Below are 16,646 nucleotides of genomic sequence, written 5' to 3'. Positions count from 1 at the left end.
GCTTGGTACAGAGCTGTCAGACAAGTGGCCACCACATGTAGCCTTTCATGTGGGAAGGAGAAATACAGCCTAGCACACTGTCCTAATGCTGGTCTCTGTCCAAAGCTACTTGGGTTTGCGTTCCCCTAGTGAAACAACTAAATAAAACAGATTGTATCTAATAAAGTAACGAATTTTTCCACTCAATTGAGTAGAAGTCAGAGTACTCATTTGCTAAATAAATACAGCCATGTTGTGAACTAATCTCAAAACTGGACATTTTTTTGTTGGAATAACTTTGATAAATGCCCTGTTATATTTCAGGTTTTTTTTTTTTCTGTTTGAACTTAGGTGACTTAGAGTTGAGGGCATCAGCATTTCTCATTATTGATACTCATCGGGGTCTTCTGAAGATCCAGGAAACACAAGACCTGGATGCTGGTGACTATACCTGTGTGGCTACCAATGATGCAGGCAGAGCTTCTGGAAAGATAACTCTAGATGTTGGCTGTAAGTAGTTTGCAATCTAGACAGTAAATACTCTTAATTTCAGTGTTTATGTATCTGATCAATGGTGCCTTGGTTATCTGAATCTTTCTCACAAATACGTGTAAGCCTGTGTGTATGCTGGGAACACCTTTTTGGTGGTGTTCACTAAACTGTTTCCTTGTCTTATCTGAGCTCCAACTTTACATTACACTTCTTTTGCAAAGAGAGAGCTAGAAGAGAAGGAAACTGAAATCTCAACAAAGTTCTCAAGTAGAGAATATATTCCTTCCTCTTCTTTTTTCCCTAATTCTTTCTAACTGCTTGTGGTGTGACACATCATGTCTTGTTAAATGTGTGTTCCTGTCAGGCACACATGCTTTTGGAAGCAATGAGCAGTGCTCTTTGAAGGAGATGAGGAACTTAACAATGCTAACACTTGAGTATGCACGTTTGTCTGATGGGGGTGGCTGTATCTTCATTTTTGTAGAGATGTTTAGCCCATTTCTGAGCTCCCTATTTTAAGTACAGAGCATGCAAGGTTGCATTTGTAAGGTGTTGCTAGTTGGGAATATGTTGTTAGAAGAGTAATTGTACATAAAGAGACATAAATTCAGGTTGTCAATAGTGCAAGCAGAATGCTAATGTTATGTTGCAACCCCAGTTCACTTTCTGTGTACTCTTGAGTTTGTTTGGTTTTTTTCTCTTTCCAGCTCCTCCAGTTTTCACGCAGGAACCCAGGGATGAATCTGTGGATATTGGCTCAAACATCACGCTGCCGTGCTATGTTCAGGGTTACCCAGAACCAAAGGTTAAATGGAGGCGGCTAAATGGTGCTTCCCTTTTCTCGAGACCATTTGCAGTTAGTTCTATCAGTCAACTCAGAACGGGAGCTCTATCTATTAATAGTAAGTAGAATGAACTTATTTTCAATAAAGATTCCAGAAGGAAATATGACATATGCAATGTATTTAAGTTACTATACCACTTTATAAAATTGATAATTTTGTAAAAAGACTGGATTTTTATCAGAGAATGTGTTTCTGATACTGACTTAATTGCTTTTGACATGCAGTTCATTTTCCCATGCGTTTGTGAATTCAGTTGTGTTTGGGCATTGGCTTAATTCTTCACAGAATCATCTAGGTTGGAAAGGATCTTGAAGATCATCTAGTCCAACCATTCATCTAGCACTGACAGTTCCCACCTACAGCATATCCTTAAGCGCTGAATCGACCCTAATCTTAAACACCTCCAGGGATGGGGACTCCACCACCTCCCTGGGCAGCCCATGCCAATGCCCAACAACCTGTTCTGTAAAGAAATAATTCCTGCCATCTAGTCTAAACCTTCCCTGGTGCAACTTGAGGGCATTACCTCTTGTCCTATCGCTTATTACTTGGTTAAAGAGACTCAACCCCAGCTCTCTGCACCCTCCTTTCAGGTAGTTGTAGAGGGCCATGAGGTCTCCCCTCAGCCTCCTCTTCTCCAGACTAAAACCCCCCCAGTTCCCTCAGCCGCTCCCCATCAGACCTGTGCTCCAGACCCTGCACCAGCTCTGTTGCCCTTCTCTGGACACGCTCGAGTCATTCAATGTCCTTTTTGTAGTGAGGGGCCCAAAACTGAACACAGTTATCGAGGTGTGGCCTCACCAGTGCTGAGTACAGGGGTGAGATCCCTTCCCTGTCCCTGCTGGCCACGCTGTTGCTGACACAAGCCACACTGCTGGCTCATATTCAGCTGGCTGTTGATCAGCCCCCCCCGGTCCTTATCTGCTGGCAGCTCTCCAGCCACTCCTCCCCAAGCCTGTAGTGCTGCTGGGGGTTGTTGTGGCCCAAGTGCAGCCCACGGCATTTGGCCTTATTGAAACTCCTCCAGTTGGCCTCAGCCCATCGCTCCAGCCTGTCCAGGTCTCACTCCAGAGCCTCCCTACCCTCGAGCAGATCAACACTCCCACCCAACTGGGTGTCATCTATAAACTGTCTGAGGGTGCACCCGATCCCCTTGTCTAGATCATCAATAAAGATGTTAAACAGGAGTGGCCCCAAAACCGAGCCCTGGGGGACACCACTCATAACCGGCCACCAGCTGGATTTAATTCTGTTTACCACAACTCTCTGGGCCCAGTTGTCCAGCCAGTTTTTTACCCAGTGAAGTGTGCGATTGTCCAAGACGCAAGCAGCCATTTTTGCCAGGAGAATGCTGTGGGAAACGGTGTCAAAAGCCTTGCTAAAGTCAAGGTAAATTACATCCATAGCCTTTCCCTCATCCAATAAGCAGGTCACTCTACCATAGAAGGAGATCAGGTTTGTCAAGCAGGACTTGCCTTTCATAAACCCATGCTGACTGGGCCTGAGCATCTGGTTGTTCCTCATGTGTTGCATGATGGTGTTTAGGATGAGCTGCTCCATCAGCTTCCTGGGCACCAAAGTCAAGCTGACAGGCCTGTAATTTTCTGGATCATCCTTCCAACCTTTCTTATAGATGCATGTCACATTGGCCAATTTCCAATCAGTCGGGACCTCCCCGGTCAGCCAGGACTGCTGGTAAATGATGGAAGAGGGCTTGGCGAGCACCCCAGGCAGCTCCTTCAGCACTCTCGGGTGTATCTCGACTGGTCCCATAGACTTGTGTGTGTCTGTGTGATGCACTAGGTCACTGACTGTCTCCTGGATTGCAGGGGGGTCGTTCTCCCAGTCTCTATAATTTGGCTGAGGAGGCTGGATTCCCTCAATACAACTAGTCTTGTTACTAAAGATTGAGGCAAAGAAGGCATTAAGCACCTCAGCCTTTTCCTCGTCACTTGTTGTCATATTTCCTCCTGCATCTAGCAGGGGATGAAGACTCTCCCTGGACTTTCTTTTGCTACTGACATACTTATAGAAACTTTTCTTGTCATCCTTGATTGCAGAGGCCAAATTAATTTCCAGCTGGGGTTTAGCCCCTCTGATTTCCACCCTGCATAGCCTCACAGCCTCTTTGTAATCACTCTGAGTGGCTAGCCCCTTCTTCTAAAGGCCATGAAGTCTCCTTTTCTTCATGAGTTGCAGCCAAAACTCCCTGTTCAGCCAGGGTGGTCTTCTCTGGCGTCGGCTTCTCTTAGAGCACCTGGGGACCACCTGCTCCTGAGCATTAACACTCCCTTCTTAAAGAGGGCCTAGCCTTCCTGGGCCCCTATACCCTTCAGGAGAGTCTCCCAGGGGATCCTTTCAAGCAGGTGCCTAAACAAGACAAAGTCAGCCCTTCTGAAGTCCAGGATGTCAGTCCTGCTTAGCTCTCTCCTGACCTCTCTAAGAATAGAGAACTCTATTATTTCATGATCGCTGTGCCCTAGTCGATCTCCAACCCCCATGTCATCCACCAGTCCTTCTCTGTTCACAAAGAGGAGATCCAGCAGGGCACCTTCTCTGGTCGGTTTACTCACCAGCTGCGTCAGGAAGTTGTCTCCCACACATTCCAGGAATCTCTGGGACTGGTCCCGCTCTGCTGTGTTGTATTTCTAGCTGATTTGCAGAAAAAAAAAGACTCTACAACTCGAATAGAGTTATACAGCAGGTATGTTTACTGCAGTGCTGGGGTGCAAGGGGATTTCTCCACAAAGCTTGCATACCCACTGCACATTTTACCAAAAACTCACGGAGTGTGGATATCCATATTCATTGGATTACATAACACAAACATACATATGCATGAGTAAGGCTGGGTTAGTTACAAAGGCTGATGTCAACAGTTTATGTTAATTGTAATCCTTGGTAGGTTTTCACAGTGAACTGCTTTGTTTTGATGAACATAGTAGTCTTTGGTAAAATTCCACAGAACAGTCTGGGCAAGCAGGATTCTTAGCAATATTAAAAAAGTACTATAACTTGCTGTAAGTAAATAAGTTGCTAAGCAGTTTTCTATAAGTAAATAAGTAAATTAAAACAAGTAATCATTTCTCTGTATCACAGCAAATGTCTGGGAAGTTTAAGTTACCCACAAGAACAAGGTCAAGCGCTTGAGATTTCGCCTAAATGCCTATAAAGTATCTCATCCACCTCTCTGTCCTGGTTGGGTGGCCTGTAGTAGATTCCCACTACAACATCTGCCCTGTTGGCCTTGCTCCTGATTCTAATGCAAAGACGCTCAACCCCGTCTTCACTACACTTGTACTCAAAGCAATCATAACAGTCCCTAACATACAGAGCCACCCCACCACCTCTCCTTCCCTGTCTGTCCCTTCTAAAGAGCTTGTACCCATCAGTTGGCACACTCCAGTCATGGGAGACATCCCACTATGTTTCTGTAATAGCAACAACATCGTCATTTTCCTGTTTCATCATGGCTACAAGCTCCTCCTGTTTGTTACCCATGCTGTGTGCATTGGTATACATGCACTTCAGATGGGCTGATGTTTTGCCCCCTTCCCCCTTCAAATCTAGTTTAAATCTCTGTCAGTGAGCCCAGCTAACTCCTGCCCCAAAATCCCCTTCCCTCTCTGGGACAGGTGCATTCTGTCTAATGTCAAAGGATCAGGTGCCCTGTATACCAACCCATGACTGAAGAATCCAAAGCCCTGATGGTAACACCAGTCTTGGAGCCACCCATTCATCTGCTGAATTCTCCTGTAATCTTCTTTATCCATCCCCCAAACCAAAGGGATGGAGGAGAACACAATTTGTGCCCCTGACCCCTGAAGCAGTTTTCCCAAGGACCAGAAGTCTCTCTTCATTGCTTTAGGCCTTCTCCTGGTGATGTCATCACTACCTACCTGAAAAACCAGGAGAGGGTAGTAATTCTTTGGTCTCATAGTGTAGAGAGTGTTGCTGTGAGGTCCTTGATGTTGGCCCCAGGGAGGCAGCAGACTTCCCTATGAAGCAGGTCTGGTCTGCATATGGGGCCTTTGACACCCCTTAGAGTGGAGTCACACACTACAATGACTCTTCTGGGGTTCTTTTCAGAGCTGGTTTTAATACCTGGTCTGAAGTGACCTGGCCTTGGTGGACCTTGGTCTTCCTTGTTTCTTCCTCCTTCTCTTTGTCATTCAAAAGTTCCAGAGCCCTGAATCTATTCTAAGGGGACACCATGGAGGGTGAGGGAGGTGGGGGGAAGTTTTTCCTGCCTGCCTGAGCAGGGACCTGTTTCCAGCCTCCCTTGTCTGTTAGGGCCCCTCCTTTTGCCTGATAGGAAGAGGACGAGGGATTACCTGTCTTGTTGCTTTAGGGGTGCCAAGGTGCTACTCCACCAATCAATTCTCTTTCACATTCTCTTGTACTTCTTAATCTCTCGACCTCTTCTCTGAGTTCCCCACCGGGCTGAGCAGGTCACCCAGCTGGTGGCAGCGCACGCGGGTGCTGTCCCTGCTGCCCTCCGGCAGGACTGACAGGCTCAGGCACTCCCTGCAGCCTGGGACCTGCACCGCTGCATGTTTGTGTGGCAGCTCTGTCCGGGTCGCCACATTCTTTCTGGTGGTGGTTTTAATGTGAGTGGAGACCATGGTTCAGTTTACTCATGGAGGACAGTTAAAAGGGGTTAGCTCAGATAAGTTCTAGAATCTGGAGAGCATCTGCGCCCTGTCTGCTCACCCTAACTGTTTACCCTTTATTTAAATATACATGGGTTATGGTCTCTGATACTGAGGAGCTGTAGATTTTCTTATTTTCTTTTGAGAATTGTTTCTAAACTCACTGTTTTAGAGAAGTCCTAATTCGGGTAATAACCAAAAATTCTGTAGGTGGCTTTGCAACTTCATTTACCTGGAACATTTCAGTCACCTTTGTGCTAAGTGAAGTTATTCTGTTTTCTTAATTAGGTTTTTTTGATTCCTTTCTAGACGTAAGCAAGTTGGGTGAAGTAATTTCTCTCTACTGTATATGCAGTGCAGTAACTCATGTCTTATATACTGTTTTATGGGTGTCTGTTCACATACAGATACGCATTGCTGTATGAAGTAAGCACTATTCCATAGTCAAGCCACTATGTGATAGCCTATGTAGATTTATAGTATACTACTGTATATTATTTATGCACATTAGTATATACTGTATTAAAGTATATGCAATATGTAAAGTGATGAAAAGTATCATATGTATGTGAATAATGCTTTTTTTACTCAAGTAAAATAGTCATTGCTTCTGTACTTGATGACCTAGCCAAAACCAAATATTTGAAACTGAAAGACAAAAGCATAGGGTGTCTGTCTATGGACTGCAAACCTTTCTGTATCATTTCAAATGCTGCAATTAGATCTCTTTTTTCGTCCCTTTTAGATTTGTGGGTTAGTGATGAAGGAACTTATATCTGTGAAGCTGAGAATCAGTTTGGAAGGATTCAGTCACAGCCAGCCACGATCACAGTAACTGGACTGGGTAAGACTGGTTAATGTCAGTGACGGCAGTGCAAGGAAAGACTGGCAGCATTTCAGTGCCTGGAGTACACTGGAGGAGGTGATAGCTGGTGGTGTTTGTACAAGTAGGATGTCTGTGGGTTATGTACATACATGGTGACATACCTATATGCTATATTTACACATGTAGTCATCCACACAGAATCAGAAGACATTTGTATGGAATATTGTAATTAATTTCAGTGAATTTCACATGTTAGAACATTTGTCTCTTGATTGACTATGTTAATTTGAATAATTTTCATCTACACTTTATAACATGGACCTTAAAGAAGTGATTTATCCTGACTTCTGTTTCTTATTCTGAAGTAAATTTATTAAGGAATGAAAAATCACCATAATGATGAATGCTAATGATGGGGTTTCTGCCATTTAATTAATCTTAGGGGAAAAAAACCCAAAAAAACAAAGCAGCAATGAACATGCTTAGGTCAGTGTGTTGATATAACTGGAAAGGAATCTTAGTGATCGAAGAAGACAGTAAATGTCTAGCTTTGGCAATAGCTGTGCTATTAAGGAGTTGTTTATCATCTCAATTGGACAATTGGCAGTAAAAGGAAAAATAATGCTATGGAATATATGCATTTGGGAGAGGATAAGAATGGAGTCCATCTGACATCAAAGAAACCATTTGCTAACTTAAAACATTTATTGGGAATCTGTAATGCTGATAGTATTTGATAGACATGTTTTTACCTATTTAAAACTTATTTAAACCCCATTACTTAAAATTAGTTTACCAAGCATGTGCACAGGGAGCACTTTCTGTTGTCTCTTTACAGAGTATGAAGAATTTTCTGCTGGGCTCTTGACCTCTATTCTAATCTTTTAAAATTTTATGCCCAAAGGAAATCACCACTTATACTTTTGTCCTCTCCAAACCTGCTACTTTTATTCTTCGGTATTTTGCCCGAGTAAGGAGAAATAATATATCAACTTGGTATGAAGGGAACATGAGTTTTCAGGGAAAAACTAGGTTGGATCCAATTTCAGCTGGACAACATCTTCCATTTGCTGCCATTCCTTAGTCTTAAAATCACTGTATGTGTATTCCTCTAGCTTCCTTTCTCTCCTTTGTTACCCCACCCCTTCATTTGTTTCATTCTTTTTTTCCTGCCTGCACTGTTGACATTTCAGATACCAGAATTCCATCTGGTGTTTTTTGTCATAAAATTTAAGTATGTTGGAAATCCTGTGCTGTTTGTTGATGGCAACGTGTTTTTCTTCCTCCCCTTTCCTTCTTTCAACTTAAATTGTATAGTTTCCATTGTAGTAAATTTTTCTTGTTCTATATTTGTATAGTACTATGCAGAAGAACACCTTGTCTGGTGGTGCTGCAAGTAGCATTAGTGACAGGACTAATAATAAAAATTGAAATGTAATATTTTGCATTAATATATAAAAAATGCTAATAACTACTTATAATCCTTTCTTTTGTTCAAGTTACACCTCTGCTTGGAGTAAGTCCAGCCACAGCCAATGTAATTGAGGGCCAGCAGCTCACTTTACCATGTGTGCTGCTCGCTGGAAACCCCATTCCAGACCGGAAGTGGATTAAAAACAGTATGGTGGTAAGACAGTTTTGTTTCCTGTAAGATTTATTGGCAGAGAAAATCTGCAACTGACACTTGAAGCTGTGACAACAATGTGATTTTATGTTAAAAAGTTGATGTACAAATAGATTTTATGCTTACAAATAAAGATGCTTCATGAGATTGGACCAGCTCACTGGAAACAAGGATCTGGTGTCTACAAGGTGAATTACAGCAGACAGCCACCACTCAGCAGGAGCTGCTGCTTCTTCAGGAGAAGACGGTTGGCTGTATCTGTAAGGCAATAGCTGCTTCTGAGTTTCTGCAGGTGCTGTCATTCATAGTACAGACATTTATTACTGTTCAAAATATGAAAACCTCACTGATCATTACCCACATTAGGAAATTTCTAACTCTGAAGCATAATGAAGGAATAGGAGATGGTAGTGGGGGATGTGAAGGTCTAGAAAAGAACTTGGAACCAGTGTATTTGATAATTGTCCTTTTATCTTGTTTTACTTACTTTCAAAGCAGTTTTATGCATTCGCGTTAGCTCTTTAATTTCAGACTTGGGCTCTGAATATAGAAGCTAGCAGAATATACCTGCCAGAATGACAAAAGTACTGGAATTTAAACCCTGGTAACTGAAAGGCATTTCTTTTCTCCTGCTTTTTAAAAGTAAAAACTTCAGAAAATTCCTGTAGATTAACTTTTATTTTTAATGTCATGACTCTTGCCATTGTTGATGGGATGAGATAAATGTCAGTATCCCTGTACCATATACTGCTTTCCTAGTGGTGCCCTGCTCAGAGAATGAAAGTGTGTTTTCTTTCCCCCTGGGAGCATACTGTTGCCAGTTTATAACTCCTGCAGACAGAGTGGTGGTGTAGACACAGTGCCTGGGCTAGTTGTCTGAGTGAAATTTAATTTCTTTGGTAGGAGCTGAATTACTGACTTTAAGATCCCTATGAAGCTCTGATTTTTATCTTGCTTGTTAATTTCTCCCTAAAGCTCTTTCTCCACAGCTATAAATAAAAAAAAATATAGCTAAATTTTCTATTTATTATCACCAAGCAGAACCCTGTCACTACCTGACCCTTCACTTGCTAGAGTTTTCAGCTCAATTTTTTTATCACTGGGAGTCATTGACCTTTTCTTTAGACTGCGTAGGGGCAATCAGCACAGGTTGAAACTTCTGTTTGAAATAATGGCAGAATCCTCCTTGTTGAGTCGCTAATTCCTCTGTACAGTAGTGCTAGTTTCCTGTAATTGTAAGCTTGCGGCAAAAACTGCGCTTCAAGGAAAGTGTTGGAGTAAGTTATATTTAGGGAAGAACGCAGCTTTTTCTGAGCATGCCATGACTGGAAGAATTTTGGATTCTAACAGCCTTTCTGTAAGGCAAGTCTGTGTTCCTGAGATTGTGGATTGATTTTTAATGTTGCTATAGGGTATATAACTTCTAAAAAAACCTACTCTTTGAAAGTTGTAACTTTTCTTTCACAATGGTATGCTTCAGAGCTGACCTCTTCTACTTCATGCATGTGGCAAGTTAAAAGTTTTTGATAACTGTAAAAAACCAAACAAACAAAACCCAAACAAAACCAGGAAAGGATCTGTTTGTGGGAGAACAAGTCATTGCACTTGTCAAGAGCTGGCCTGTGATCAAATTGGGTTACTGGAATAACCAGTAAAAATGCAATAAAGTAATTCAGCTAAATTTGTTTTTGCTTTGCTGCGTGATTATAAGCATGAGTGGCAGTTCTATATGTGCTGTGACAGAGCAGAGCTGCTGATGCAGATCTTAATTTTACTCCAGCAGTAAATAAGAGATGCTACCAAAAGCCTTATTTAAAATTAGCTCTTTATGAAAGATGGAAAGTAGGAGAAGCTCTAGTAAAATTCTCCAGGAACATACAATTTTTATTGTATGTGAAGTAGTCAAGTAACGCCAAGATGCATCCCAAAGTAAATGTTATCAGCAAGTATTTTCTTCAGTAAAGCGTTGCATCACTCTTTTGGCAGGTGGTTCCCAATCCCTACATTAATATTCGCAGCGATGGGAGCCTGCACCTGGAAAGAGTTCGGCTGCAGGATAGCGGTGATTATACTTGCATGGCGAGTAATGTTGCTGGGACAAGCAACAAAACTACTACTGTTAATGTGTATGGTAAGGAACACTGTCTTGTTGCTTTTGCACTGAATCTAAGATGAGAGTGTGTTTCTTACAGCAGACTTCACTACAGCTTTTTTGTTAGTTATACTAATTTCTCAGATTTCCTTTTCTGTAATGATGCTACTTCATAAAATAACATGGTGAGAAATTGGATTCACTGCACAGGAAATAATTGAGTGATTGAGACTTTTAAAAATAAAACAAAGATAACACCATTCAGTGATCGTAAAAGATGCTTATTTTAAAACATCTGCAAAGGTTGGGCTGTGCAGTATTCATCTCTAGCTTTATTAACAAAACAGATGTGAGTGGAGGTTTACCGGAAAACCATGAAAAATGCTGTTTGTGCGTTTTGTAACTGATACAAGGAAGCACAACTCATGAGAAGATGAGAATTAAAATGAATTAGTTTGGCAAAATATGTTTGGGTTTTTTCCTGCCTTTTTTTTCCTCTTTAATTGAAACATAATAAAAATTACAGTGACAGCAAGACAAAGTGTTAGCATTGTGGTAACCCATGCATATTTCAGCTGAAGATACTTTTTTTAACTCTGTGTGGGGTCACGAGCACTTCATGGTTTACAGCCTGAAATTTTCTCATGTGTTAAACTAATCATGGGAGATGTATTTTAAGCTTCGCTAAAGATGCTGGGACATCCTATTGTGTTAAGAATAGCTATTACTTTTTAATACAGGCAAGTACTCAGTGTCTGATAAGGTCTTCCATGTCAACACTAGCTTTTGGAATATTTTGGAACTTGAGAACAGAAAGGAATATATTTATACTTTTTAGAAAGATCTAGTTCTTGATATTATAGCCTTAAATCTGATCTTTTTGGTGTTGTAAATTCAAAATCAGATCAGTTAAGTCGGGGAACTGGGGTTCTTGTCATCTCTTGTTACTGATTTTGTGAAGTGATCTTGTATATTTATTCAAGTTCATCTAACAGTCAGTCCCTGCAGAAACCATCACTGCAATTAGCACAACTTTGTAGTATTTATAACAAAGACTAAATGAGCTTGGAGTGTGATCAGGTCTTCACTCTTGCAATGGCTCTGTTCAAAATGTTGTCCAACAATGGAAATTGATTCAGCACCAAAAATGCTGAGCCCATTCTCATGGAAGGTGCTGTATAGGTCGAATCATGTACAGTATCACTTTCAGGAAGCCTAAAATGTCATCAGAAGATACTGCAACAAAGACTTTCTGAAATGATTGCTGTCAGCTATGTGGAGTACTGACAGTTTAAAACCGTATGTACCTAATCCACTGATCAACCTGTGGCTGGCATGCTTTGTTATGAACAGGTATTTATTCTGTCATGAAGGACTGGAGAGTGGAGGGCAAAGTGGCTGGTCATTGTCAGTGTTAGGGTTCAGAGAAGAGGTTGAAAATCCCCAAATCCTGCTGTCTGTATGAAGTAGTTATTGAATATTTTGTTAAGAATTTTATTGTAAGAGTTATGCCATGGTTTGAAATATCTTCTACATGAGTTTTATATTTGCATTTATTATTAGTTCTGCCTGTTATTCAGCATGGACAGCAGATCTTTAGTACCATTGAAGGAATCCCAGTAACATTACCATGCAAAGCAAGTGGAGTTCCTAAACCATCTATTGTCTGGTCCAAGGTAATTTCTCATCTTTGTGCTGTTCATAGTGAAAGATGAATTGAACACACCATTTAGTTGTCATAAAAACTATTTGCAAGAAACTTGGCCAAAAGCATCAGTTCTGATGGAAATCTCCATTAATTCATACCTGCTTTTGTTTCTTAGAACAGTGCTTTCTGGCCATGGTCCAGCCATAGATCAGTGTTCTGTTCTTTGGAGGGGCTTTGGTTATTGCTCTATCTTTGTTTTTAACACTGTGGAAATTGTTCATATTCCTGTTGCATGTTGATAATTTGAGATTAGGCAACCTGCCACAGATTGAAAGTTCATTTTTGTTTTGGAGCCTTACTTTAAGATTACTTTTTCCTCTGAGGGAAATGTCTAATATAATGGCATTTTGGGGTTAACTTGTCACTTTTCAATCATGTCCTTGACAAGAGGACCTCAACATTTGGGAATTTGTCTGAAAGTCAGGCTTTGTTTTTTTTCCCTACTTGAACAGCATGATTTCTGGTAATAACAGTTATTTAGGGTATGATACAGCTTGTATGATATTGCTGTGGAGGCACTGCTGTGCCTCAGAAGTTGTTCAGATATAACTGATTGGGACCTTCTGAACAGCTTTGTTTAAAAGAAGGAATAGAACAGAGTTAACTGTGTTGGTTTGGTATGGGAGGAAAACATGGGAGGAGCGTTTTTTTTAATTATCACTTATAACATTCAATACAGTCCAGGAAGTGTCTGACAGCTAAGAAACATTTTATATAATATATACAAGATCCATTTTGACACCAGAAATCAATGTCAAAATTAACTCAGTTGAAATCTTTTTTTTTTTTTTAATGTAAGAATTGGGGCCTGTAAAATGTAACAAGTTTTCTGCATAAGAATCCCTGTGCTTCTGCTCTTGTTACTGCTTAGTGACACTCAAGGAGTATGAAAAGTTGGTTGGTTGGTTAGTTAATTTGTATGGATGGAGTTTTGGGGCCAGACTTCTTAGTTAATATAAAATATTTTGTCCATCTCAGCCATAAACAACAGAAGCAGTACTGTAACATAAATTAAAATTTTGCTCAACTCAATCAGACTGACTGTAAGTTGTTTTGTCTGCAGAACTGTTTTAAAGAGCATGTAGCATATTGCACAGTAAAATATCAGACCAAGTGTTATATTAGTAATACAGTACTCTTCATATGAAAAATCAGTCTCAGCAATGGGTTTAAGTAGGGGAAATTCTACACTAACAATTTTTATATTCTTTTAATTCCTTTAATTTTAATATTTTCATATTTTTAATATTTTCATTAGATTTTATTTTACTGCTGTAAACTTTAGCTTTTATTGAAAATGATTGTAATTTGGTTTATTTCAGAAAATCCAGATGCTGTGAACATTATTTTCTTTTTCTTTCTACAGAAAGGAGAAGTAATTCTTGCCAGCAATGTGAAATTTTCTGCAGGATCTGATGGAAGTCTGTATGTAACTTCACCAGGGGGTGAAGAGACTGGGGAATATGTGTGCACTGCAACAAATGCTGCTGGATATGCTACACGGAAAGTCCAGCTGACTGTCTATGGTATGTATGAGCTAAAATCAAATATAGTGTTGTCTCTCTCCCCTCTTGCATTCTACTTTAGACTGTAAAACCCACTCAGGTGAACTGTGAACTAGGATACCCACAGTACCAATGACATTTAAACTAATCTCTAGTGCTTTTGCTTTTGTCCTAGATCACTAGATCTACATACTAGGCAATTTACAGACGGCTGATACTGAAAGGCCTATCCTTCAACCATTATGATTCTCTTGAAATTTCCTGACACCTGTTACTTTGAGTTCATGGCCTAGTGTCTTGGGCTGTTATCGTTTCATCTTTTATGGGAGTGGGTAGGAGGTATCTGTGGAGGATTAGAAATTTCTGCTGATAGAAGAATGAAGATCCATTAACCCCATGGGTCCCAAAGCTTCCTACCATCTCTCAGTATTATAAAAAAAAAAAAAAAAGATTTAGGTGTAGGCATGCTTTGCAAGGCTTTTATGGCTTGTAGACATCGGTGCTGTAGTGTAACACAGTTCAAGGTATTGGTTGCAAGCTACCTTGATCTGGATCTCAGCATATGCATGAACTAGATATATCTGTTGATACCCATCTTTTTGGGTAGATAGTGTGATCTTGCTGGTATTTGTGGTATTGCATGTAGGCATCAGTCAGTGCCTGAGCTACAGGCACTGTACATCAGCATTACAGTGACTTATGTCTATCGCAGACATGTCATTAAAAGTAGGATTCTAATGTTACATGCCTGATAAAAAAAAAAAAAAGATGTTTAAACTGAAGTAAAATTGTATGGTGTGCATTTGTACAAATACATGTATTCATTGCAGCTTCTTAATGTGTTCCATGTTATAGTGAAACCTAGAGTATCCAGGCCTGGAGACCAGCAAGGAAATGCATATGATAAACCCATAGAGATCTCAGTAATTGCAGGGGAAGATGTCACACTTCCATGTGAAGTAAAGAGCTTGCCACCTCCCATAATTACCTGGGCCAAAGAAATGCAGCTCATATCTCCATTCTCTCCAAGGTAACAATGTTTGAAAACAAAAGAAAAGTGAAACTGCGTCTAAGCTTTCAAGATTTTGGAAGGGTATATAATTTCTAATTGCCACAGGATCAATTAGAAGGTATTAAGTTGTCCTGCATGAGGACCCTGTTTTACAAGATCTTGATACTCTCTTTCCCAAACCAAGCTTCTGTCTCTTTTTGAAGGATGCCAAGACCATGCATCACTGTACAGCTTCTGCTCCAGTGTGTGTTTATGCGCAATCTCAGGAGGCCAACACAAAAGAGATCCTGTTATATTTGTACTGTGGTGGTGCCCAGACACCCACATAATCTGTGCCTGATTATAAATGTTTAAAAACTGTTTTTCTTAAGCACTTCATATTTATGCTCAGGAGATCATTGTATGAAGTCTGGGCTGCCAGTAGAATACAGATGATGATAAATGTTTGCGAGTGCTTACAGAGCTCATTGCTTGCAGTGTTTTGGATCCCAAAACTCTCCAAATATTCTTGAACGTGTGAAAACATAGCTAAACACTCATAAAAATGTTGAGTTGACAACCTTAGAGAATGAAGACTTGGGGACTGTCTTGCATATATCATAGGCCACAATGTTGGAGTTCTTCCTTATTATTTTATTATGGTACGAAATAAGAGAGGAGAGGAATAGGTGGTTATTCCCTGTATTTTCCCAGTTGAAGTGCTAGATACTGTCACAAGGTGTACTAGTGCTTTCTAGTCTTCAAGATACCTCAGAAGGGATAAAGCCTACAACTGTGTTCATAAACCAGGAAATAGTAACCCTGGCTAAATGCACCCCATAGCGATTGCTGTGCCCAACATCCAGTGTCTCTCTGTGATTCAAGTGGAAGGAACCGTCCAGTGTCTGAGCTGAGTTAAGGAATTGTGCAGACCTGAAGACGAGCCTCTTTCCCTTGTGGCCAAGTCTGCCCCTTGGAGCCACCCATTCCTGCAAGTCTGCAGCAGCCTCAGCTGCTAATACTGCTGGGCCAGCATATTTGGTGAAGGAGGCTTGTGCACAGAGAGTTGATTTGTTGTTAGTAATCTTTGTGTGGAATTTTCTGCTGTGTTCTGTGAGCAGATTGCACGCACTAATGAATCCACATTCTTGGTCCCTTACTTGTCCTCGTTTTACTTCAGGAGACATTGATAAACTAGGCTACTTGCTCATGGCATCTCCTTTTTGTGGAGAGATCCAAGTTGTCCAGAGTAATAGAAGTCCAGCTCAGCCCATTCCATAAAATTGTTTACAGATGTCAGCAAAATTTAAAGAATTAGTCCAAACAAAATTGTTTGAAACCACCCAAAGATGATGTTAGAAATGTCATCAGTAAACAAAAGAAGACTGAAGTCACAATGAAGGACCTTTTATCAGAAAACAAATGTAATTAGTGGACAAAATAATGGAAGATAACTTGCCCCAACAATCTATCTTTTGGGGTTATTAAAAAAAAAGGGTTGAGAAGATATGGACAGAAGAGGAAGAATCATAATATTTGACAGATTTGGGTGGCCTGGAGGAAATACACTTCACTTTCTTTCCATTCATTTCTCTGGGCCATTGCAATCCTAAAATTCACCACTTATGCCCATATGATGACACTGTCCTAGTTAGACAGTACAGAGAAAGGAGGACAGATGATACCACTGATTTCCACTGACTTTGCCTAAATTCTGTGTATAACCTTGAGTGCTAGACTTGAATTTCTTCTTGTCAGTACTTAGCTGTCATTTTTTTCTTCCCTCCTCATTTATTTTCCCTCTCTCTCTTACTTTTCACTTCTACATAAGATGACTTTGGATTAGCTGGCCAATATATCTTATAATGTTACAGGCCTGTGACCAGAACTGGAGTAAAAATTAATGCTGTGCAGTTAACTGTTCACTGATGA

At 40.6% G+C, this 16,646-nt stretch overlaps 1 protein-coding gene across 1 annotated transcript in view; it reads left to right on the top strand.

Moving 5' to 3' along the window:
* The window catches only part of HMCN1 (hemicentin 1), a 209,226-nt gene that overhangs the window by 79,403 nt on the left and 113,177 nt on the right, over positions 1–16,646 (top strand). Inside the window, exons 15-22 of the mRNA XM_026854028.1 lie at positions 331–489; positions 1,179–1,373; positions 6,714–6,812; positions 8,294–8,421; positions 10,405–10,549; positions 12,074–12,186; positions 13,585–13,744; positions 14,579–14,753. Of these exons, the coding sequence (XP_026709829.1) occupies positions 331–489; positions 1,179–1,373; positions 6,714–6,812; positions 8,294–8,421; positions 10,405–10,549; positions 12,074–12,186; positions 13,585–13,744; positions 14,579–14,753 (1,174 nt within the window). The remainder of the gene's footprint in view (positions 1–330; positions 490–1,178; positions 1,374–6,713; positions 6,813–8,293; positions 8,422–10,404; positions 10,550–12,073; positions 12,187–13,584; positions 13,745–14,578; positions 14,754–16,646) is intronic.

Source organism: Athene cunicularia (genome assembly GCF_003259725.1).
Source record: "Athene cunicularia isolate RWA chromosome 8 unlocalized genomic scaffold, athCun1 chr8_part1, whole genome shotgun sequence".
Lineage (NCBI taxonomy): Eukaryota > Metazoa > Chordata > Aves > Strigiformes > Strigidae > Athene > Athene cunicularia.
This window is presented reverse-complemented; position numbering and strand designations above follow the sequence as displayed.